This window comes from Pempheris klunzingeri, chromosome 23 (assembly GCF_042242105.1).
Source record: "Pempheris klunzingeri isolate RE-2024b chromosome 23, fPemKlu1.hap1, whole genome shotgun sequence".
Taxonomy (NCBI): domain Eukaryota; kingdom Metazoa; phylum Chordata; class Actinopteri; order Acropomatiformes; family Pempheridae; genus Pempheris; species Pempheris klunzingeri.
In genome coordinates this window covers 14,274,601-14,295,643 of record NC_092034.1, presented here as the reverse complement: position 1 = coordinate 14,295,643, position 21,043 = coordinate 14,274,601, and the positions used below count along the sequence as shown (strand labels likewise).

General features: G+C 44.4%; 4 protein-coding genes across 4 annotated transcripts; 2 read left to right on the top strand and 2 right to left on the bottom strand.

Moving 5' to 3' along the window:
- The first annotated feature begins 7,579 nt into the window (after positions 1-7,579).
- LOC139222761 (ependymin-1-like) lies at positions 7,580-9,351 on the top strand. Its single transcript, XM_070854613.1, has 6 exons — positions 7,580-7,655; positions 7,747-7,781; positions 7,892-8,026; positions 8,377-8,560; positions 8,641-8,731; positions 8,826-9,351. The coding sequence occupies exons 1-6, from the start codon at positions 7,589-7,591 to the stop codon at positions 8,953-8,955; spliced, it is 642 nt and encodes a 213-aa protein (XP_070710714.1). The 5' UTR covers positions 7,580-7,588; the 3' UTR covers positions 8,956-9,351.
- Positions 9,352-10,054: 703 nt separating this feature from the next.
- Positions 10,055-12,027, top strand: LOC139222659 (ependymin-1-like). Its single transcript, XM_070854494.1, has 6 exons — positions 10,055-10,130; positions 10,296-10,330; positions 10,450-10,584; positions 10,669-10,861; positions 11,011-11,098; positions 11,333-12,027. The coding sequence occupies exons 1-6, from the start codon at positions 10,064-10,066 to the stop codon at positions 11,445-11,447; spliced, it is 633 nt and encodes a 210-aa protein (XP_070710595.1). The 5' UTR covers positions 10,055-10,063; the 3' UTR covers positions 11,448-12,027.
- On the bottom strand, positions 12,024-14,684 carry cskmt (citrate synthase lysine methyltransferase). Its single transcript, XM_070854493.1, has 3 exons — positions 14,580-14,684; positions 13,164-13,868; positions 12,024-12,599 (listed from the first exon to the last, which is right to left on the bottom strand). Exons 1-2 carry the CDS (start codon positions 14,659-14,661, stop codon positions 13,192-13,194), a joined length of 759 nt encoding a protein of 252 aa, XP_070710594.1. The 5' UTR covers positions 14,662-14,684; the 3' UTR covers positions 12,024-12,599; positions 13,164-13,191.
- A 641-nt stretch (positions 14,685-15,325) lies between these two features.
- LOC139222728 (ubiquitin thioesterase OTUB1-like) lies at positions 15,326-19,711 on the bottom strand. The gene is made up of 7 exons (XM_070854573.1): positions 19,633-19,711; positions 18,404-18,465; positions 17,846-17,944; positions 17,542-17,660; positions 17,232-17,316; positions 16,624-16,818; positions 15,326-15,898 (listed from the first exon to the last, which is right to left on the bottom strand). Exons 1-7 carry the CDS (start codon positions 19,673-19,675, stop codon positions 15,701-15,703), a joined length of 801 nt encoding a protein of 266 aa, XP_070710674.1. The 5' UTR covers positions 19,676-19,711; the 3' UTR covers positions 15,326-15,700.
- Between the last annotated feature and the right edge of the window lie 1,332 nt (positions 19,712-21,043).

The window sequence follows — 21,043 nt, the reverse complement described above, 5'->3', positions numbered from 1 at the left end:
CAACACTGCACCATCATTCACCGTGCACACACTCAACACTCCGCTGACACAAACGCCACTTTCACCACCAACACCTAATCACCAAACATTCCACTCACTTTCCTGCTACTCTTCCATTCACTCAACTCACTCTCTACTCACAAACCAGTCAACAGTGGAACAAAAACTTACCCACCAACTCAAAGCTACACTCTTCCGTGCACAACACCTGGAACAACAGGAAACACTCCATTAAGGACTCATCTGGCAAAAACAAAGGAAAACCTGCTCACACTCACAGCTGCTTCTGCTTCTGCTGCTGCATCCTGGGAGGAAAACACACAACAAACCATTCACACATTCACTCATCTCCATTTGGCCACACATCATTCACAAATGGCTTCTCACCTGCTGGCTCATATAGACATGTCGGACTGCTTCTTCAGGCCACTGACGAGATCCCACCTGCGACAGGAACACATTTTCACAACTACACTACAGCTCTTTACTCAACAACAACTCACATTAGACACTCACTTTGGCAAACATCAAACACTCCATTCAAACGTCCAACCTCTTCGCTTTGCTTCCTCCGCTTCACTTTGGCAGCTCCACCTCATTGCAGGCTGGAAAAAAAAACACACCATTTGGAGCTGAAAACTCAACCAAACTTTGTTCTGCAGGACACTTGACAACAAACAATCACAACACAAACATTGGCCCTTCCATGCACCGCAGACACCGTGACGCATTCAGGGCACTGAATTGAGCCCAAAGGGTGGAGCGCAGCACACGCACCTCATGGCCAGGTGACACTCACAAAGCAGCACCGCTACTGACTCACCTCGTCTGATCCTGAGCCTCAGACATTATTCATCCTGTAGTCAAGTCACTAGCACCAACTTCACTGCAAACACATCCAAATTCAATCCACACAACTCACACAGCTTTCACATTCACTTGGAGCCTTAGACCTCATGCTGCATTCGCTCACCAGCTGGGACGCCATCAATGAGCTACGTTCAACAGCTTTTCAAACATGCTCCTTCATCTGCTTACTTCCATAGTTAGTTGCTGGCTCCTTCAGTGTCTGTCTGTGTGCTCACCTGTCTTCTTGTCCTCCAACTGAAGCTGCTGCAGCAGCACCTCTATCAGCAGCTCATCAACACGACACAGCTGGGATCAATGCAGCCTGATGAGGAACCTGGCCAGGATCAGGAGCGCACACACACACAACATTAGGACCTTCATTGACACTTTCACACTCTTCATTCAATCATTTCTCAGTTTGCACTTTGCACTTTGGTTCTCTGACCTCATTTCAACTTTCACATTCATTCCAAGATTTCGTCCTCATGGAGCCTCAGATGTTAATAAGAACCACAATAATAGGAACATCCATCTTCTCTCGGATTCAGTGTGTGTGTGTGTGTGTGTGTGTGTGTGTGTGTGTGTGTGTGTGTGTGTGTGTTGGATTGCTTACAGTGTTCAACTCCATTGACAGCTTGGCCACTTCACAGTCAACCTTCTTTCTTCTCACCCTCTTGTCCTCCTCTCTCTGAAACACAAACACAAATGTATTCTGTCCTCTTTAACCCACACACTTATTTCATTATTATTGATATTAATGACACAACAGAACAATCATCAATCAGTCTTTACAGAAAGAAGGATTCCATCAAACCTAGACAGAAATACATACAGACAGAACACACCAGAGGTCACTCAGCACTCCAACTAACGTGTTGTGTTTTTACATTCATCCATCCATCTATCTATCTATCAAGCACTCACTCACTCACATGGATGATCTGCAGCTCCAAACCGTCCTGATGCACATTAAGGTCTGAGAGTCTGACCACAGAGCTTCTCTCTTTCTTTCATTACCTTCTTCTTCAGGGGAGCCGGTGTCATTTACAAAGCACCATCGACCTCATCGTCCATTTGGGAAGGAGTGGCTAACGTCAGCATCGGGGGTCTTCTGTTGGAGGGACACGCAGCACTGGATTCGATACTGAAGGAATCGCTTGCGGCAGCACTGTCACGACAGTCCAGTAAAAACAAAGCAAACATTATCAGGTGATGATCTGATACAAAACTCTTCACTGATCACTTTCTCCACCATCAGCCACAACAAGGTCAACACAGGTTCAAACACTGACTTGGTCCATCGACACTCTGGGAGAAACCAACAATGACGTGAAGGCAGAGCATCGTTAGCGTCGTCCACGTGAATACTCAAGTCACCGACTAGAATGGCGTTGTGTCTCATCCCACCCAGGACCAACACGGAGCGCTTCAGACACCCATTTGGGCCCACAGCCGTCACACTGTTTAACAGCACTGGAGAACTCAGTCTGCCATCAAGGTGACCCCCCTTCCAACTAACAACACTCACTGATCCCCACCTCTTGCACTGGACTGACTGAATAGGCACATAACATTCTACCTATCAACCATAGATTTTAGCATCACCATCATTGTTGTCAACTTTATTATCATGTCATATTGAACTATCATTAATAAGGTTGTTATTGGAACAGTCAATATCATTATTACTGTCCTACAGTCTATTATTATTATTACTATACCAGTAGTTAGGGTTGATGGTAGTACTGGACTTGCACATATTTATCCATACCATATTACACAGATATATCATACCATACAGCAACACGTCGTGCCTTCACATCTGCACTATTCTCACACCTGCTGCTAATTACACACTACTCACACAAAGTTGGGGAGATTCAGCTTTCGGGTGACATGTCAGGATGAACCGAAAATGCATTCTAACCTTCCCAGGTGAACTTAATGTGACCTTCTCTAAACCTTTGAATGCACATGTCCAACTGTTCAGTGTTTCAGTACTTTGTGCACCAGTTGCTGTTCTCTGACAAGAAGCTTAACAGCAACATTCACAACAGCTTGGATCCATGAATCCACCAATACATTTCCTGCTTCACTTAGATTTGCTATTTTAAACAGTCCTCCTCATCGTGCTGTTCGCATTCTGACATCGTGAGACCGAGACAACATCTAACAACTGATCGGCAGGATCAAACAGGTCCTCAGGCACAAGTGTCCACTGAACTTAGAGGGTCACAGAGTGTCATCAGGAGGTTGGAACAGTGATACAGAGACTGGAAGAGTCACAGAAAGGAGAGGAGTGGACGTTTGGACCTTTGGAAACATCCCAACTTATTGAGACATTGACATGTTTGGTTGTAGTCTACCCACCACTGTTGTTACATTTTCTTTCAATAAATTGTTTAAGATGAAGACATGACCATTGCACACTTCAACTTAAATGCCCTACTTTCATGATATTAGATCACTGTAGCATTCACTTATTTTTCAGAAATTTCACCTGAACGTCAAATATCTCTCACTTTTTGGGAGTCGTGTATATGACGTCACAGTCGTAAGTTGACACATTTAAATCAATCAATCAATCTTTATTTAGACAGCGCCAATTCACAACAGCATTATCTCAAGACACTTTACATAAAGAGCAGGTCTAGACCAAACTCTTTCATTAGAGAGAGACCCAACGATTCAGGAATTCAACATTACAGATTCTACTATTCCCACATGAGCAGCATCAGATATTATACTGAACAACAGTGGCAGGAAGAACTCCCCTTTAACAGGAAGAAACCAAGAACAGATCCAGGCTCAATGTGGGCAGCTTCTGGAGGGGTCCACATTGGGTGGAGGTTGGACAGAGAGAGAGAGAGAGAGAGAGAGAGAGAGAGAGACAGAGAGACAGAGAGACAGAGAGACAACACAAACAGCAACCAACATATTAGCAGTGACTCTAGCACTAACAATAGGAGTGTGACTAAAACATTAGCAGGATGATATTATTGAAAAAACATGACAAGTGGCCAACAATCCACAGCAGTGATGCGTGAACCAGAGAACCACATCAGCAGGACCAGGACCAGGATCCACAGGAACCTGAGAGATGACAAAGCACAGAAAGGCTCCGGGGAAGATAGCAAGTTAGAGGCAGACATGGGACAGAATGATGGAGAGGAAGAGGAGGACAGAGAATAGAGGAGCTCAGTGCACCGTAGGAGTCCCCCGGCAGTCTAAGCCTGGAGCAGCAGAACTAGGGGCTGGTCTAAGGCCTGAGCCAGCCCTTAACTATATGCTTTGTCAAAAAGGAAGGTTTTTAGTCTACTCTTAAATGTAGAGAGGGTGTCTGCCCCCCGAACCCAAACTGGAAGGAGGTTCCACAGGAGAGGAGCCTGATAGCTGAAGGCTCTGCCTCCTGCACTACTTTTGGAGACTTTGGGAACCACCAGTAGGCCTGCAGTCTGGGAGCGCAGTGCTCTAGTGGGGTAGTATGGTACTATGAGCTCTTTAACATATGACGGAGCCTGACCATTAAGAACCTTGTAAGTAAGGACAAAGATTTTAAACTCTATTCTACATTTTACTGGAAGCCAATGAAGAGAAGCCAGTACAGGAGAAATGTGGTCTCTTCTCTTAGTTCTCGTCAGAACACGAGCAGCGGCGTTCTTTACCAACTTATTGGGGCAGCCTGAGAATAAGGAGTTACAATAGTCCAACCTAGAAGCGACAAATACATGGACTCATTTTTCTGTTTAATCTGTGGATATGATGGGCCTGATTCGAGCAATATTACGGAGATGGAAAAAGGCAGTTTGCTTTTTAATTAATTAATTTTGGACTTTCATCTTGTACATTGGGCCTCAATTTTCCCCATGGGGATCAATAAAGGATTATTAGTATTAAACTAGAGCATTAGCTTATTAGCTAGCTCCTAAACATCACGTGTTTGTGTTCGGCCATTCAGCCTCAGACTGACCTCATTAACCAAAGCCAACTCAGCGTTTTCATGATGTTTTCCTCCGGTAGTTTCCCAGTTTTCTTGTCCTCCTTCAAACATGTTTTCGAAACAGACAAAGAACCTGCAAAAAGCGCGCGAAAACTTCGCTCAGCTTCCGACGTCTTCCGCTGCTGCGGAAGTGTCCTGACTTCATTTCCTGTGCTGCCAACTTGGTGACTTTCCAAGTCCTCTTGGTGTTATTGGACACTTTTCTGGTGTTATGGAGACTCTGCCGTGAAAGCACTTGTCGCTCTGCAGTCACTGTCCTCACTGACCTACCTGCCGGTTCTTAGAGCCGGCTCTCTGAAGTGAACGACGGGAACCGATTTGTTTGTTTTTCTCGTCTTTTTTCTGTTTAAGCCGCACGTGATTGGTCAAGATGTGTGGTGGTGTCTGTGTGTCCACGGGGGGGGGGCGAAAGCGTAGTAAAATTTGGACACGTTTTAATAGAATTGGTAGTTCGAGGGCAGAGTGCTCCACAAACAACCTGCACAGGCAGGTGTGTACTGTTCACCCATCAATTCAGTGAGAGGAGAGAAGACAAGCAAGGGAAGCTGCTGTAAATGAAGGTGCCAGTGTGTCTACTGCTCCTACATTATCTCCAGCATCATCCAGGACAACAGCACAGCCACCAAGACCTGCAGCCCAGAGCTCTATGAGCCAGTACAACTAAAGAATTTAAAATTAATAAAGCAAGATGAATAATACATATTCAATACAATGTGTTTTTTACATTACGAATTCATTTTACACATCATTTGTTAATACATTTATTGAAGCAACAAAAAAATCTGAGGAGCCACTTGGGAGCCGAAAGAGCCGGCTCTTTTTAGGGAGCCGAGCCATAAAAAGAGCTCTAAAAAGAGCCTAAATTCCCATCACTAGCCGTTAGCCCCTGCCCCTCCCGAAGCTCTCGCGCAGCCGCAGAGAGGACATACGCTGCTCGTGAATTGTGCACGCACAGAGCCGCCGATCTTTGCATTGGAGCCACACAGCTTCAGTCGCTAACTCACCTCATCCACTGTGTGTGTGCCTCTCTGTGACATGAGATCATCTAGCTAGCTGGCTCATCGTGTCTCAGTCTAAGGAGTGGGAATCAAAGCCTGAACTCAAAGGCAAGGAAAGGAAGCCGTTTATTGCAGATGGTACACGGGCGTGCTGCCTGGATTGGAAGGCTGATTTCGACGCCAAACTTTGTGAGATCAAAAAATACAGGACAACTCAAAAACAGTGAAAAGACAAAGCCTCACAGCAGATCCACCCAAAGCAAGCTGCCAGTAATGAGGAAAACACTGACCGAAGCCATCGAGGCATTAGCTATTAGCTGAACGCTGTTCCACGCTGTCGTGTTGACCCATAGGAGCTGGGGATCAAACCCCCGACCTTCTCATTGAGGGACGAGCCGCTCTTCTGCTGATCCGCAGCCGCCCTTGTGGCCTTACTGGGGAAGCGTGTGAAGCTGCTTTCTCAGACTCCTCTGCTGCTCCTCGCTTCAAAATGCACAGGACAAAGTGCACGGAAAGGATTCATGGTGTTCGAGCACCACACTTTCTCTAAAAGTTGGTCACAGATGTGGTGTGGGTACCTGGGGGTGTGATGAGGTGCTTTAGTGACACCAAACACACAATTGTCTCAACATTTCTGGGGCTTGTTGAGTTGCAGGGAGGAGATGCCGGGCTGTTGTGGCTTTCCTGGAGAAGTGTTGTCTTAAAAAAGAAAAACTCCTGGGGACAGGGACGGACGATGCCTCCGTCGTGATTAACAATGGGCTCCGTAAAGTGCCCGAGGAGGAGTATGGCCTCAAAGATCTGGTTCTTACTCGCTGTGTGTGTCACTCTCGTGCTTCCAATGACACCATCCACCGTAGTGTGGAGTTTGTCAGTGTCTCCACAGCGCAGGGAGGCCTACAAAGCCATATATGAGCCATATACCACATTTTGGACATGTACATAAAACACAGTTCCGGGGCTTGACATTAGGGGGCGCTATGGAGCCATTTTGCCACACACATTTGCAAGATCCATTAAATATGGAACTTTCCACCACAACTGATGCTAAGTTTCATGACTTTTCGTGCATGTTCAGACCCTCAAACTCGCACTTTATTTGGGATTCATTTCCTTACATTTCAATAGGGGCCTCGCACCACTTGGTGCTCGGGCCCTAATTAACGTCGCCAGTGTGTCACTTACTGATAACTATGGAGGAGAAAACTTTCAATTTGTAAGTCAATCACGGAACCTTCAAGGTATAAATTTACAAAGTCATGCTGTTGTTAAAGTGTGTGTCAACAGAGTAAACTAATGAGGCTACAAGGTGTGTCTGAAAGTCAGGTGCTCAAAAGATTGTAGTCACACACACCTCCGCGTCATATGGCGGTGATGTCACTCATGGTGCTGTTCGTTAGCCTCCTTCCACTCAAAGCCAAAGTCCACTTCAGGGTTTATTAGCCTCCATCCTCTGTGAACACAAACAACATTCTTTTCCCCTTATCCACCGTGCTGGGTGACTCACTCGGTTTGAAAAAGTTCCCTTTTCACAGACAAGTGGTGTACATATATATATTCTTAGTTCTGCTTTGCTCAAATGTCTCCTCCGTGGAAACCGGCTGCCGGCCAATTGCAGAGCGTGAAGTTTGTAGGAGGAGACGCTGGCCCCGGAAGCAGGGCTTTCTCCTTGACCCCTGGGGTGCGTATTTATAAGGAAGCGAGTCCCCTGTGAAGCAGCGGGAGCGTGGAATCAGTAGCTATGAGACTCTTGGCAGTACTGACGTGCTTTCTGGCAGGATGCCTGGCCGAAAAGCCTCACCCGTGCTGTAAGTACAATAGTTACTTTACTATGTCAAATGTGTGCCTTGGTTCAATCGTGTCCACTGATCATTTCACACATCTCCTTCTATAACACAGCAAGTCCTTCTTTGCTGAGTGGAGCCCTCACTGTGGTGAGTGTTTCAATGTCAAGCTCAATAAAGCAGGACATGGGCATGATGACTAAGCACACAATTGCATTGTGTGACAAAGGTGTCAACTCACTCACGGCTTCTCTCCCCAGTCCACGCAGAACGAAAAGCTGTGGGTTTACGGCCAGTACTTGTACGACGCCCTGGAACAGCGGACGCGGCTCACGGAGCTGGGCACCTACGAGAACAAGACTTTGACCTATGATGTTCTTCTGCTCTACAGAGAGGTGACCAAAGCGGTGACGTGAACGTCCCAAATATTCATTACAGAGTGCACATGCTCCTGAAGTGAAACGTACAAGGAGACCAATCTTATTGATGTCAAATCATGTAAATATAGTCATGAAACATGACTCACTGCAGATGTTACAGTCATTGGAATATTTCATATCAACTTTTAAAAAGTATTCAATCCTGAAACTTTTTCCTGCAGAAATTTACATGGCAAAAGACCCCGAATGGATTCAATTGGGATTTTATCGATACGCAACAAATGTTTATGTCACGTACAAGTGTAAAAGTCAGGTAAGAGAGAAAAAAGGAATCAAAATAGTCATCCACAATATTCTCCCATCAGGCTGCCATGTATGAGATTAACATGCATGACCGCACGTGCAAGAAAAGGCCTCTGACGACAGAGTTCCAACCTATGGAGGTCCCGAAAGATGCGTCTCTGCTGGGCCAGGCTGTTCTGGGCACCTCGTCTGAGCCTGCGGGAGGACTCCTGGTCAACACCTGGACGGGAGATCTGCCCAATGCAGGTTAGAGATCACGTTGTGATGATTACAAGTGTCGGAACCGTCTATTCGTACATCCCGCTCGCTCATCTCTGACTTTACAGGAGGGAAGTTCATGGCCACGGTCACTGAATTCGGATGCATTCCTGTCAGCACCGCCTACCACACTGGCCAATATGGATGGGTGTTGACGAGGTCAGTTTACATGAGCGGCAACGCTGTCAGTCTATAGAGCTGAGAGGCCAGTGTGATACTGACTTTTCTTTATTGTCTGTCTTTCTATCACAAGCTTATTCAACAACATCATCGGCATTACGGACCCCAGTAAGCTCAACCCTCCAGACTTCTGCCCGGATGCTGAGGCTCCTACTGAAGGGGAGCCGGCAAACTTCCTCAGCCTGTTCTTAAACAGGGCCTGAGGGCCTCCTTTAACTAATGACTCATTTTTTTAGATATATGCAAAACATTTGGAGCTACTGAATCACTGCTTTGTTATGTGGAGTACATCACATTTACTGGGTGTAATCTTGAGTTTAGCATCTCAGACAAAATATATTTTCAAGTGATTGTTTTTTTTAAACCTGATGTTGCTCTTACGAATGCTTTCATAGACAGTGATCTAGTTTATTTCACAGCATTAATCCAACAAACAAGCACCCACGTTACTGCTAAATGAGTAAACAGGCTATTGTCTCATATTTAGGCGACACACTTACATATTCCTATTCTTTCAATAGTCTTCTGGTGTGTGGACCAGACGCAATTCTTATCAATAAAAATGTCACCTTGTCTCATGTGTAATGACAAATTAAAGTTGATTTTTATCAGTGCAAAATTTGGTTTGGAAAATATCTTTGTGATGTCTGTTTTCTTTATCGATGCAAAGACAACAGGATTTCCTTGGAGCGACATCATATATTATAGATACGCTGTTTATCTCTGGTCATGTAAATGAATGCAGATGAAGAGAAAGGAGAAGAAGAGCTAAGTGCCTGCATCATTTCCCAGAGCTCCACAACCAAACATCTACATCGTGTTAACCCTTCCTTGGACTGAACGCACTACAACAAGATTGCAGGCACAACAAAGGCAGAATCTGGCCTACATTGAAAAGAATGGTTTAATGTAATGAGCGTTTAAGTCTCACGAGGCTGCTGGACGGCCTCAATGAGTATTATCCCATTATTCAGAATAACTAGTGTTTGTTAGAAAGCAAAGCTTCAGTCGTACGAGAGGAGAATTAAAAGACATTACGCTTTTACCTCTCAAACCCAAATTCTCCCTCTGAATTCCCTCCAAAAAGTAAAGATTTAGATATAAATGAAGATTTTAGCATTTACACAAAAAGAGGCATGACGTAATCACCTTAAGACAGATTCACCTGCAGCACATCTCATCTTTCCCCTGACAAGTGTATAAGCCACTGAGGGCTCAAGGAAAACCTGGCAGTGGATGCGGGAGCCGCACCGGCGTTGTTATAAGGAAGTGAGCGTCACGAAGGACACAGTGCATCTGCCATCAGACAGCATGAGAGCCCTCGTCCTGCTCGTGTGCCTGTCGGCGGGCTGCCTGGCTCAGAGACCAAAGAAATGCAGTAAGTGCAGCGACAGATGTTGATTTGATGTGTACATCTGGTTTTTACTCTCAATGATCTCTTCAATCTCAGCGGTTCACCTCATGTAAACACTGATCGTGCTGCTCTGTTTGCACTCTAGCATTCATGTTAGCGCTATATAATACACTTACTTCATTTTAACAGCATCCCCGCCACTGCTGACTGGAGAGCTCTCTGTGGTGAGTTTGGACCTCTCCACGCATGCTGAATTAGCACTATTTGATTCACCAAAACTGGATTGCTGTTCTTCTAAGTCTACTTTGGAGTAATGTGGTCACACTATGTGGTGTTTTCCAAGTCCACCGCAAGTGAGAAGCTGATGGCCTACGCCAGGTACAGCTATGATGCACTGGAGGAGCGCGTCCACATCACAGACTTTGGATCCTACAACAATAAGAGCTTCCATCACGACCTCCTTCTTCTCTACAAAGAGGTAATATCAACAGAGCAATGATGTTTACGGTAGGAGACGCCGTGTAACGCATAAATGACTGTATAATGCCGTCTTGTCCGTCAGAGGGTTATGTACCTGATTAACAAGAGGAATCGCACATGTTGCAAGAGGCCACTGAATGCAGACTTCCACCCGCTGATGGTACCAGAGGGTGCCTCCCTGCAGGCACAGGTTGTGTTGGGAAGCTCCTCTGGCCCCAGACAGGGACTCCTGGTCAACACTTGGACGGGGGAGATGAGGCTGAAAGAGGGCACAGGTACAGAAGGAGGAAACCAGACCAGAGGGAATTGAAAAATTGCAAAATCATGTGGTGAACTGTAGCATATGACTTCCCGTGATTCTCACAAACCTGTTTGTCTGGTTGTGCTGCTTCTGCTCTCATGTGATCCACTTCTGTTTCTGCAGCAAAGTACATGAGCACCGTCACGGAGTTTGGATGCATTCCTGTCAGCACTCTGCTTCATACCGATTCAAGAGGATGGATGGCGATCAGGTCAGTGCGTGCACACGACACTAACCAAAGGAAAGTATGAGAATTCTCACTGGATAAGCAAGAAAGCAAATTGATGAATTTCCAAAAATGTGCAACTATTCCTTTACTGCCAGTATGAACTCTAAAAACTCTACATTCCTCGACTTTTGTGTATTTCTGGAGGCTGTGGTTGCAGTAAAGACTTACAGAAGAATCCTGTGTTTTTTTGTCCTCTTCACTGTTTTTCACCTGCAGCTTCTTCAACAACGTCATCGGACTCGTGGACCCTCAGGGGCTCAACCCGCCACCGTTCTGTAAGGGCGCCCAGCTGGAGGAAGAGAATCCAGCGACCTTCTTCAGCTTGTTTTAAAACAGGCTGTTTTCAGAAATGTCGTACACCGTGATGATGATGATGATGATGATGATGACTCCTGTGTATGACTCTCTGCACTGCATCATTACTTTTAGCAGCGTAGTAGCATTTGTGAGCAAGCTGTCTGTGGGTAAAACTTTCACTTTTATGAAATACGTTTGTTGTGGGTTCAATATTGTGTTCTTTGTGTAAAACAGCAGATAGAAACTAAAACATTTCCGTTAGATTGACGATGCCAATTCTGAAACACGTGGAAATTGGAAACACACACAGCAACATAAACCTGCTGCAAATTTTTTTTAAAAAGAGCTGCACAAACCCTGAAAGCAAATTCAGCAGACAAAGGCTGTAACTGAGCTGCAGTGCTGCAGGCCTCTGGGCCTTCACCTAATGGAAATGTTTTGGGCTGTCATTTATTACAAATACTGGTGAAATAAGAAAGGATATGTACTACACTATCATATAATTTCACTTGTCATTTATCATATAAAATATGCAATTATACGGTTCAACGATTCAGTTTTTGGGTTTGTTTGTTGTTGTTTTTTGGCCAGAAATAAAAGTCTGTTTATTGGGATCTTTCCTCATTTTATTTAAATAGAACCAGTGGACATGGTGGACATAAAAGAATACTGGGAGGAAGGAGCCACCAATCTTCTTCCCATCTTTTCACCTCTGTAATACAAAAACACTAACAATATCAATGTATAGTGTTAAAATAATAACAACTCTGGGAACATGTTTTCTCTTGTTGGAAGAGAATGTCAGGGGATAAAAAGAAAGCACATAAGTCTTCCATCAGAACAGGGCTATCACCTTGGAAGCTGAAGAGGAGTTAAGTTACTTACATCATGTGGACGGTAGACCGTGGAAGTGTAATTTAATGTCTGGCTTTGGGGATTATCAAAAAGCTGGAGTAACAGGGCCTCCCTCAAAAGTCAACATCCTGCGGTCAAAGTCCATAAGGCAGCACCAGAGTCACTGCCAAGCTTCTTCAAATACAATAAGATTGTTACCACGCACAGTGCCGTGGCAGGCCTCGGCTTCTACGGATGGTGAGACTGGGTGTGGTGATAAAGTTGAAGGAAAAGGTTTGGTGCCAGCAGCAGGGAGCGGTGGGGACAAGTACTCCTCCTTTCATCGCTCCTCCTTCCCAGTGTGGCAAAAGGGCCAAGAGAGAGGAAAAGGAAACAAGAACAGACAGGGGGTTAGACAACATGGAGTCGGGTGTAGGAAGTTTAGATGGGCGTATGGTGTATGGTGGCAAATTCTCCTCCAGTTCACTTAATAACCTCTAGTTTTTAGACGTTCTGTTTCCCATTTGCTCCTCTAGGTCGCTAATCTGCTCCATCACACCATCCCGTCCTGTCGCCGGAGCTTTTCCCTGTGTGGTGGATGTCACCTCTCCCCCAGAAACAGTAACCACTACCTCACAATGACTATGTGAATTCTACACTGTGGACACTGGCCACTAGATGGCAGTAGATAACAAGCAATGAGAGGGGGGGTGCCTTACTTTACCACCTTTATCTCTAAAAATACATTGATGATGACTTTTATACTCTTGTATTCGGCTTAAATGTACAATATTACTACAGCATAGGGAAACACATCATGTCTCTTATCTTGGATTTGACATATTCAATGACTAGAGTAGAAAATAAATCACACACAATAAATCATTTTTACAATCGTGTTCAATAATTGACTCACTTGATATCGCCAGTGACAGAGGTTAGTGCTACACCATAGGGCGAGGGGTCACTTGGTAGCAGTAATAACACACTCCCCTCAGCTCCCCGACCTCCTGCACCCCTACGTCTGCTGCCATCACCCCCTCCTCCCGCGCCTCAGCCTCCAGCCACAGCAGCCTCGCATCAGGGTCCTCGTCTGAGAACTGGAGAAGAGATCCTGAGCTCCGCAACACCTTCAAGCACTGCTTCAGCACCAGACCGGCTTTCCCTTTCCCTTCCTTTGACCTCAGCAAGGCATCTGTGGTGCCTTTATCAACTATTAGGTCTACACTGCTAGAGCCACAGTGCTTGTGTAGCTGTGTGCAGTCCAGCTCTATAAAGTCAAGCTGAGAAGAAAGATTGTGAGGCTGAACGGCTTTGGCTTGCACGTCTTCCTGCATTAGTCGCACAGCTACGGGGGAAATGTCAGCACAAGTGACCCGCACCGGGAGAGGAGAGTGTCTGTAAATGCAGGGCCCTAGAGCGGAGGTGCCACAGCCCATATCCAGGACTTGGAGCAGAGCATCTGGTTGGGCTTTGGTGTGCAGGAGGGGCATGATGAAGTCTCTGACAGCTTCGAAGCCAAAGAACCACTCAAAGTGTTTGAAGGTGCTCGTCCTGCTGCTGCTCTCGGCGTAGAAGCGGTCCCAGGTCGCTTTCTTATCCATGTTTTCAATCAGCTCAGCTGAAACAGAAAGTGTTACAGATGGTGAGGACAGATTAAGGGACTTAAGGCCAAACTTCAATAAAAATGTGTCCATTTAACATGTTCTTCCTCATGCAAAATATCTAGTTCCTTTTATCACGATTTAAGATCTTTTCTTAGGTCCCCAGAAGCTACCAGTGAATTCTGCATGAAGGAAATCTGCCCAGCTGACCAACTTTAAGTGAGATTTCAAATGATTCACATGCTCATAGAAACAAATAAAAGCAACTCCAGCTCATTTCTATCACTGGGACTATAGGCTAGCCTGCAGACACACACACTCCATCCTCCAGCTGAATAAACATCCATCTACATTAAATAACCACTGCAGCTTTGATGAAGGGAGGATTTATTGTAGCAGTGGTGCATTAGCTGCATTGGTTTTAGCTAGGTGTACCTAAAGAACGGTGTTGTGCAACTTTGAAGGTGCTGCTGCAAAATAAAGCTTTTAAATGAACGTTTAGCGAACTTGCACAAAACTGCAGTTCACGTTAAGTAAACTAAGCACTTCCTAGACTAAGGTATCTGTTCAACTAGTCAAAGTCAACGCTGTAGCTAAGCTAACCCGCTGTAGCTGCTAACTAGCTAGTTTACAGCGGTGACACCGCCATGTGTTACTAGAAGTGACAGCACGGGGACATTTCAGTCACTAAAGCTATTCACTATGAGAAAGTCTCGTTTCTAACGTACTTGTAAGAGAGGAGTGGTGCCGCACAGACGCTGCTACTATCCTCTTCCCTGACCGTGTCACACACTTTAAAAACACGGACATTTTCCCCCCTCACTGAAGTACACTCGTCCCGCTACAGAGCTCTCACTCCGCTCACACTTCGCGCTACCAACACCAACTATTGGCGTCCTCCTAAAAACTGAACGACACATCATCATCTGCTGTTACACACGACGATCTTTGATGAGGCGACGCAGCGGTGACGCGACTGCGCATGTGCGAGAGCAGGTGTAAACAAAGTGCAAGCACGCAGGTTTGTTAGCAAACAGCTGATCTTGTCATTTCTGTGTCAGTGCTCTTTTATATTCGTTATAAAAACCAGGGGTTGATTAACAAGGTGGTTTTGTTGCACCTACAGCGCTTATCACTGTCAATATACAACTTTGTTTATGGGGCTTATCTCATCTCTATCCTTGAGCTTAACAGTGCTTTTGTTTTCATGGTTTGATTCTGTGAAGCTTTAGTAGCTTTCAGCTTGTCAGCTGGGAGAATTTTCTGCTCGTCATTGTGTCATATCCAGCTTTAATCTTTGCGTTTCCCACTGTTGGTCTGACAAATGTGAAGGCATCACCTTGGGCTCACAATTGCACTTTTCCAATATTTCGTAACGGATTAAAAACAGCTTTATCAGTTTCTTGATGATGTAAATAATAATTTATTGTGGCCCTAAATTATACCTGACTCTTTAAAAAAACAGGACAAGAAATAAGATGTAAATCCCTTTAATAAAACTCAATGAAACGCAGTGTAACAAAGGAAAAGAATCCAACATAGAGCAAGTAGATAACATTTACAACCACAAAAGAAAAAAACCTGTACAACTCTAAATGCCTGGAGTCACTTCTATTCTTCCAAAGAGTTTTAATTAACCATTTTGTGATGACTGAGGGTAAACTTGGGGCAACAGGGGTAAGGGAGGCATGTAATGTGATTTTATCTTTTATTTTTATTTTTTTTTTCAAATACATGAGTGTAATCTCATACACAGATGTATGCTTCATCAACGTGGCTGCTGAAGTTATTTAACCCGCTGCTGTGAAGCACAGCAGGAGGACGATGAGGTGGGCTGTGGCCAGGAGTGTTATTTGTACAAGATGTCATAATGGCCAGGTCTATAGAGGAGGAAGATGCGGGGGTCGCCGCCTTCAGGGAAGACGTGGTGATTGACTGTTCCTCCCTCTCCTCTATCCATGTACTCCACCAGGATGGATACGTTTAGGGCCTGGGCTAAGGCGATGATGTGAATGTGGTCACTTTCTTTAGACATTGGCTCTACCTCCTTAAAAAAAGAAAAAAAAACAAGCACATTAAGTGAGGGTTCATCTTCACAATAGAGTTTACAGACAATGAGCAATGATTTCCTTTTTCTTTTTAAGTAACACAAAGCCTAAAATGCACATACACTTGTTTTGAGGAGCTGTTCAATTCTTGGAGCAACTATCTGCTTAAATGGAGCAGCTGCTTAACAGCTGAAAGAAGCTGGTGACTTTTAACCTACAGATGTTCCTGACCAGTCGAAGCACAAGTACTGGTATTTAACCTAAATATTAGTCAAGAAGTGCTCAGAATAGTTGTGGTAGGGGTACAAGAAGTGAAACTACAAGGGAAGCCGATTTTGAGAGCACCCATTGAAGGGGAACTCCACCAGTTTTACACATTAAAGTCTGTTTACAGGTCTTGGAGAGTACTGCTGCACATGAGATATTTTACAAATCTGGGGGTGCAAAGTTATAAAAAGGAAGGTTAACAGACCTCCATAGCTTATCTCTGATTGAGGCTCAGGCCAACATCACTACTAGTATAACACAACCAAATCTCTGACAGAACTCTTGGCAGTCAAACTGCATTGTGGGTAATGCAGGCACCAGGTTTTATCAACTAAGAAGAACACATAGAATGAAAAAATGACTGTCTTAAAGGGAAAATGGATATGAGACCCAGATTTGCCTCACAGGAGCTAAGTTCATTTTCAGTTCAAGGTAAAATTAGAAGCCAAAGCCCCACCTGCTGACAGAACTCCTTGACTGAGCGCCCTCCCTCTATGAAGTGCTGAAAGAAACAATGCTCTCGTTGCAGGTAGCCTGAGGTGAGCAGCCGCAGGTACACGACCACGTAGTCTGACACGTTCTGGTCATTGAAGGAGCTCAGCACCTCCTGCAGGCTCGGCTGTTTCTCGCACAGTTCGATCAAATCCATGAACTTAGAGGAAAGACATTATTGACATCATTAGATCGGAAGTGTCCAGCCTACCAACTTAATATCAAACTCCTCTGACTAAATACAGCATGTACTTTGGCAGATGACTATTCAGCACTGGCAGGGCAACAAGCAAATTCCAGTTAACTCTGCTACCATATACAGGATACACATCCAGTGTACAGTATACAAGATATACTGAGCGTTCTGTGAGAATTAGCTATCAATGAAAACATCTTTGAAAGCTACTTCACAGCAGCAATGCAAAATAAACCCTATCATATACACTGTTCAGTTCAATCAATAAAACAATCTTAAAATAAAACAAAAAAAATATTTGCTACTTCAGCAATGTTTCTCATTTAGGTTTATCAGGCAGCAATGAACAGTTCTTTTTTCTTGTGCAGGAAACTCACAGTATTATGAAAGTCTTCAATGGTAAACTCAGTGAAGCCCTCGTTAACCAGGTCCAGTTTACTTTTAGATGCAACTGCTTTGAACCTGAAGAGACAAAAAACATGTATTGAATAACCCTGTGAATATTCGGGCCGCCATCGTGTTTGTTACATTTTGGGTTTAATGGAAAACAGTGCAGCAACAGGACAAACTGCACTGATGGCTGTACAGGGAGCTGTACAGCTATCAGAACCAGTTTAAAGTGACAGAAGTGTGAGTTTGACTCTAAAAACCAACAGATGCTACAGCTAAAACCACTGTGACACTTACTTCTGAAGTTCTTTGCTGTCATCTAGCAGGGACTCAAGATGTGCGAAACCAAAGGCTCTGTAGAAACAGTTCCCATCTGGTCGCGTTTTACGAATGTACGAGTATTTTTTGTATAGGTCCTGCAACAAAATAAACAAAGAATGATACCATACAGTAAAATCAAGTGCAAAACCTATATTTCAATATGTAAGCAATAGACAGCTTTCTGTTGTGACGCTGGATAAAACGACACCCTGGACTGCGGAGGAAACTCATCCAGATGTGGGTGCCGTAACCTGAGAGCAGGTGGTGTGGTTTGACTGACCTTGATCTTGAGCTGATAAACTGTGTCATCATCAGCGTACTCCCTCTGCAGCACCGACAGGTCCTGTCTGTCCGACACTAAAGGGTTACTGTTTGCTATCTAGACACCCACACACAAAAAATGTGAATTAGCACATGCACTGTGAACAACATAACCCATGGGTGACTCTGTCCAGATCGGCTGCAGCTGAGTTTGTAGTGTACAGTTCTGACCGACTAAATTAGCTATATTAATACATTTATACATTATGTTTGTTTCACAAAATAACAGGTCAACGGTTACTGGGAGGCTTTACAAGGCTGTACTCACATTTTGTATTTTAAATTTTCGTTGAACAAAGATCAGTGGGGCATGAAAAAAACAACAACTGTTAATCGAGTAAAGGTAAATATTTAGGGCACCCTAGCTGCATATTGGGGGTTCAACTGTGTCCACAATATAGTTTTCTAGATGTTGAAGTGTGTAAGAGATTACTGGAATCAGGAAGCTTCTTGATCCTGCTGCCCAGAGTCTGACTAAAGGCACGCTTTGTTTATGTTACCTGAAAGAATTTCTTACCTCTTGCTGAATTCTGTCCTGTTGAGCGATTATGGCCTCATCATATGCGAGGCAGTTCACTCCTGGAAGAGAGAAGGGGCAGATTAATCAGGCTACACTGAAAATGGACAATAATAGGCACAAAGCCAACTGTGGACTCCCTGTGAATCCTTTAATGAAATATGTGGTATCTGGATATAAAAATCTGCATCAGATCAGGGCCAGTGTTTATGAAGCATGTCGAGGTGGAAAACTGGTCAGGTTAAATCAAACATCCCTTAACAGAACATAACATAACTCGTGTAACTACGAGCAGAAAATGTTCCTTATTAAATGGAGATACCACTGTTAAACTCATTAAATTATTTCAGATGAACAAATTTAGAGATGCAAATGTGCAGAAGAACTAGGGAAACACTATTTGGGAAACACTTGGTGCAGGTGTGCTGTGCACCTATGCAAACTACACATCACTACACTACACATCCATGCACAGTGCACCTGCAACACGATTTGGCGAGATTGGAAATACTTTGATCCAAATCCTGTATATCGATTTGCTCTTTTGTTTTGTCTCCTTCACGTTAAAAAGCGACAGACGAGTTGCCCCTGCAGGTGAAACAACTGCACTCGCGAACAGGAAAAAAAAGAATCAAGAGGGGTAAATCTTAAAAATGTAATTAAATGAACACAATAATAAAGCTTCCACGGAGACAGCTACATTTTCTCTTTCTGTTTTTAACACCTGGCGCCGCCGTAGACAGCCCACAGACGCATTCAGCTCATTGTCAGCAGGTAACACGAAAACAATCTAATCCACAACACCAGCTAACGTCAGTCAGCTGCACTTGGCTAGCTCGACCTGTGCGAAAACAAAACAAATTCTAGTCACGACGAATAACGTTGTTTAGCGGCCAAACTGGGGGTGTCCCCTCGTTAATGCTGCCTCAATACGTTCAATATTTCCTCAAGACGAAAACTCTGGGGCTGTCACTTACTGTGGCCCTGTCAGTAACTTAACAAGCGTTTTTTCTTTGTGTAGCAATGGTAGCTAACAAGCTAACAAGCTAGCAAGCTCTGGCCTCTGTCTCCCCCTCCTCGCTGCAGTCAACCACCTTCGTCCCGCTGGGGAGGGGAGGGGGGCAGCGGCCGAAACACCGAGCGGACACTCGCATGGACGTGTGCTTCACAAACACAAGACACGACCGCGCCGTTTGTTGGATATTTAATGTTGTAACAGTTTCTCTCACCCTCCACCTCTCCCTGTGATGATTCCTGCTGCTCCTCCGCCATCTTAGCTGTCGAGATCTGTTTCCTCCTTCTGCATGACCTCAGTCATTACACACTTCCGGGCGGAGTCCAATTTGGTGCACGCATGTATGTATGTATGTATATGTGTGTGTGTTTATGTATGTGTGTGTGTGTGTGTGTGTTTATGTATGTGTGTGTGTGTGTGTGTGTGTTTATGTGTGTGTTTGTGTGTGTGTTTATGTGTGTGTTTATGTGTGTGTGTGTGTGTGTTTATGTGTGTGTGTGTGTGTGTGTGTGTGTGTGTGTGTTTGTGTGTGTGTGTGTGTGTGTGTGTGAGTGTGTGTTTATGTATGTGTGTGTGTGTTTATGTGTGTGTGTGTGTGTGTGTGTGTGTGTATGTATGTGTGTGTGTGTGTTCGTGTGTGTGTGTGTGTGTGTTTGTGTTTATGTGTGTGTGTGTGTGTGTGTGTGTGTGTGTGTTTGTTTATGTGTGTGCGTGTGTGTGTGTGTGTGTGTGTGTGTGTGTGTGTGTGTGTGTGTGTGTGTATTTATTAAGAGAGATTTTTAAATACAACTTGGCAGAACCTTTCAGGTGCTGGGCCCAGTATACTGTATATTTTCTGTGTGCAGCCATTTTTCCACCACATGGCACCAGCTTGGCTACTTGGCTCATCTCCATTCTACTTGCTCAGACTGGTTTTCTAACAGCAAGAGTTGCAGATAGTACCTGGGACTATTTCCTGGTATCACCTCTGTCCAGGTTCCAAGCGAGCTGAGCGATGCTGATTGTTAGTTCTTACCACAAGCACTATGTTTTGTAGAGAAATCCTAATTTTCTGTGTAATTTAGACTTAATTGTAGACTTTATTGGTCTGAAGTTGAGAAATGAATGTTTCATTTGTTAACAAACATGTGGTGTGTAGTTTATAATAAGAGTAGGACATAAAAAGGACAAAGGTGTATATATACACACATTCTCACATTACAAATAAACCAATAAATAAAGTTGATATGAAAGTTTTGCTGATTTTCCACTCTGTCTCTGTATGTCGTTGTGAGCATGTCTGGCCTGTAAGTTCAGAAACATTGTATAAAGGACAGTGCCTTTACATTCATTTTCTATGTAGGCTAAACTTCTTCAATAAAACATGACCTTCAAAGGATAAAATCTTTCCACAATTCTCTATTCAATTATAATAGACAGAGATAAGTGAAAAGTATAATTGACAAGCTTGAACCACTGTGAAAAGTAGATCTACCGTTGTGATGAATCGAACAGGATGAAAACATTTCTGTGACTTCCTGTGTATTCTTTGAGGGATGCTGGAAACTGTCCAACGTGACAGCAGCTGTTCGTCTCCGCCCCCTGCTGCTGCCGCCGCGTCCACTGTCCAGGCGAGGCGCAGCTCA

What these genes read in the sequence shown, in the direction of transcription:
- LOC139222761 (XM_070854613.1), top strand. Translation starts at nt 7,589, where the DNA reads ATGAGACTCTTGGCAGTACTGACGTGCTTTCTGGCAGGATGCCTGGCC. An exon ending in TGAGTGGAGCCCTCACTGTG is followed by an intron (nt 7,782 to 7,891) that starts GTGAGTGTTTCA and finishes TTCTCTCCCCAG; the next exon opens with TCCACGCAGAACGAAAAGCT. An exon ending in TATGGATGGGTGTTGACGAG is followed by an intron (nt 8,732 to 8,825) that starts GTCAGTTTACAT and finishes TTCTATCACAAG; the next exon opens with CTTATTCAACAACATCATCG.
- LOC139222659 (XM_070854494.1), top strand. Translation starts at nt 10,064, where the DNA reads ATGAGAGCCCTCGTCCTGCTCGTGTGCCTGTCGGCGGGCTGCCTGGCT. An exon ending in GAGGCTGAAAGAGGGCACAG is followed by an intron (nt 10,862 to 11,010) that starts GTACAGAAGGAG and finishes CTGTTTCTGCAG; the next exon opens with CAAAGTACATGAGCACCGTC. An exon ending in AGAGGATGGATGGCGATCAG is followed by an intron (nt 11,099 to 11,332) that starts GTCAGTGCGTGC and finishes TTTCACCTGCAG; the next exon opens with CTTCTTCAACAACGTCATCG.
- cskmt (XM_070854493.1), bottom strand. Translation starts at nt 14,661, where the DNA reads ATGTCCGTGTTTTTAAAGTGTGTGACACGGTCAGGGAAGAGGATAGTA. An exon ending in GCACCACTCCTCTCTTACAA is followed by an intron (nt 13,869 to 14,579) that starts GTACGTTAGAAA and finishes TTTCTGTTTCAG; the next exon opens with CTGAGCTGATTGAAAACATG.
- LOC139222728 (XM_070854573.1), bottom strand. Translation starts at nt 19,675, where the DNA reads ATGGCGGAGGAGCAGCAGGAATCATCACAGGGAGAGGTGGAGG. An exon ending in AGGACAGAATTCAGCAAGAG is followed by an intron (nt 17,945 to 18,403) that starts GTAAGAAATTCT and finishes GTGGGTGTCTAG; the next exon opens with ATAGCAAACAGTAACCCTTT. An exon ending in TTTATCAGCTCAAGATCAAG is followed by an intron (nt 17,661 to 17,845) that starts GTCAGTCAAACC and finishes ATTTTGTTGCAG; the next exon opens with GACCTATACAAAAAATACTC.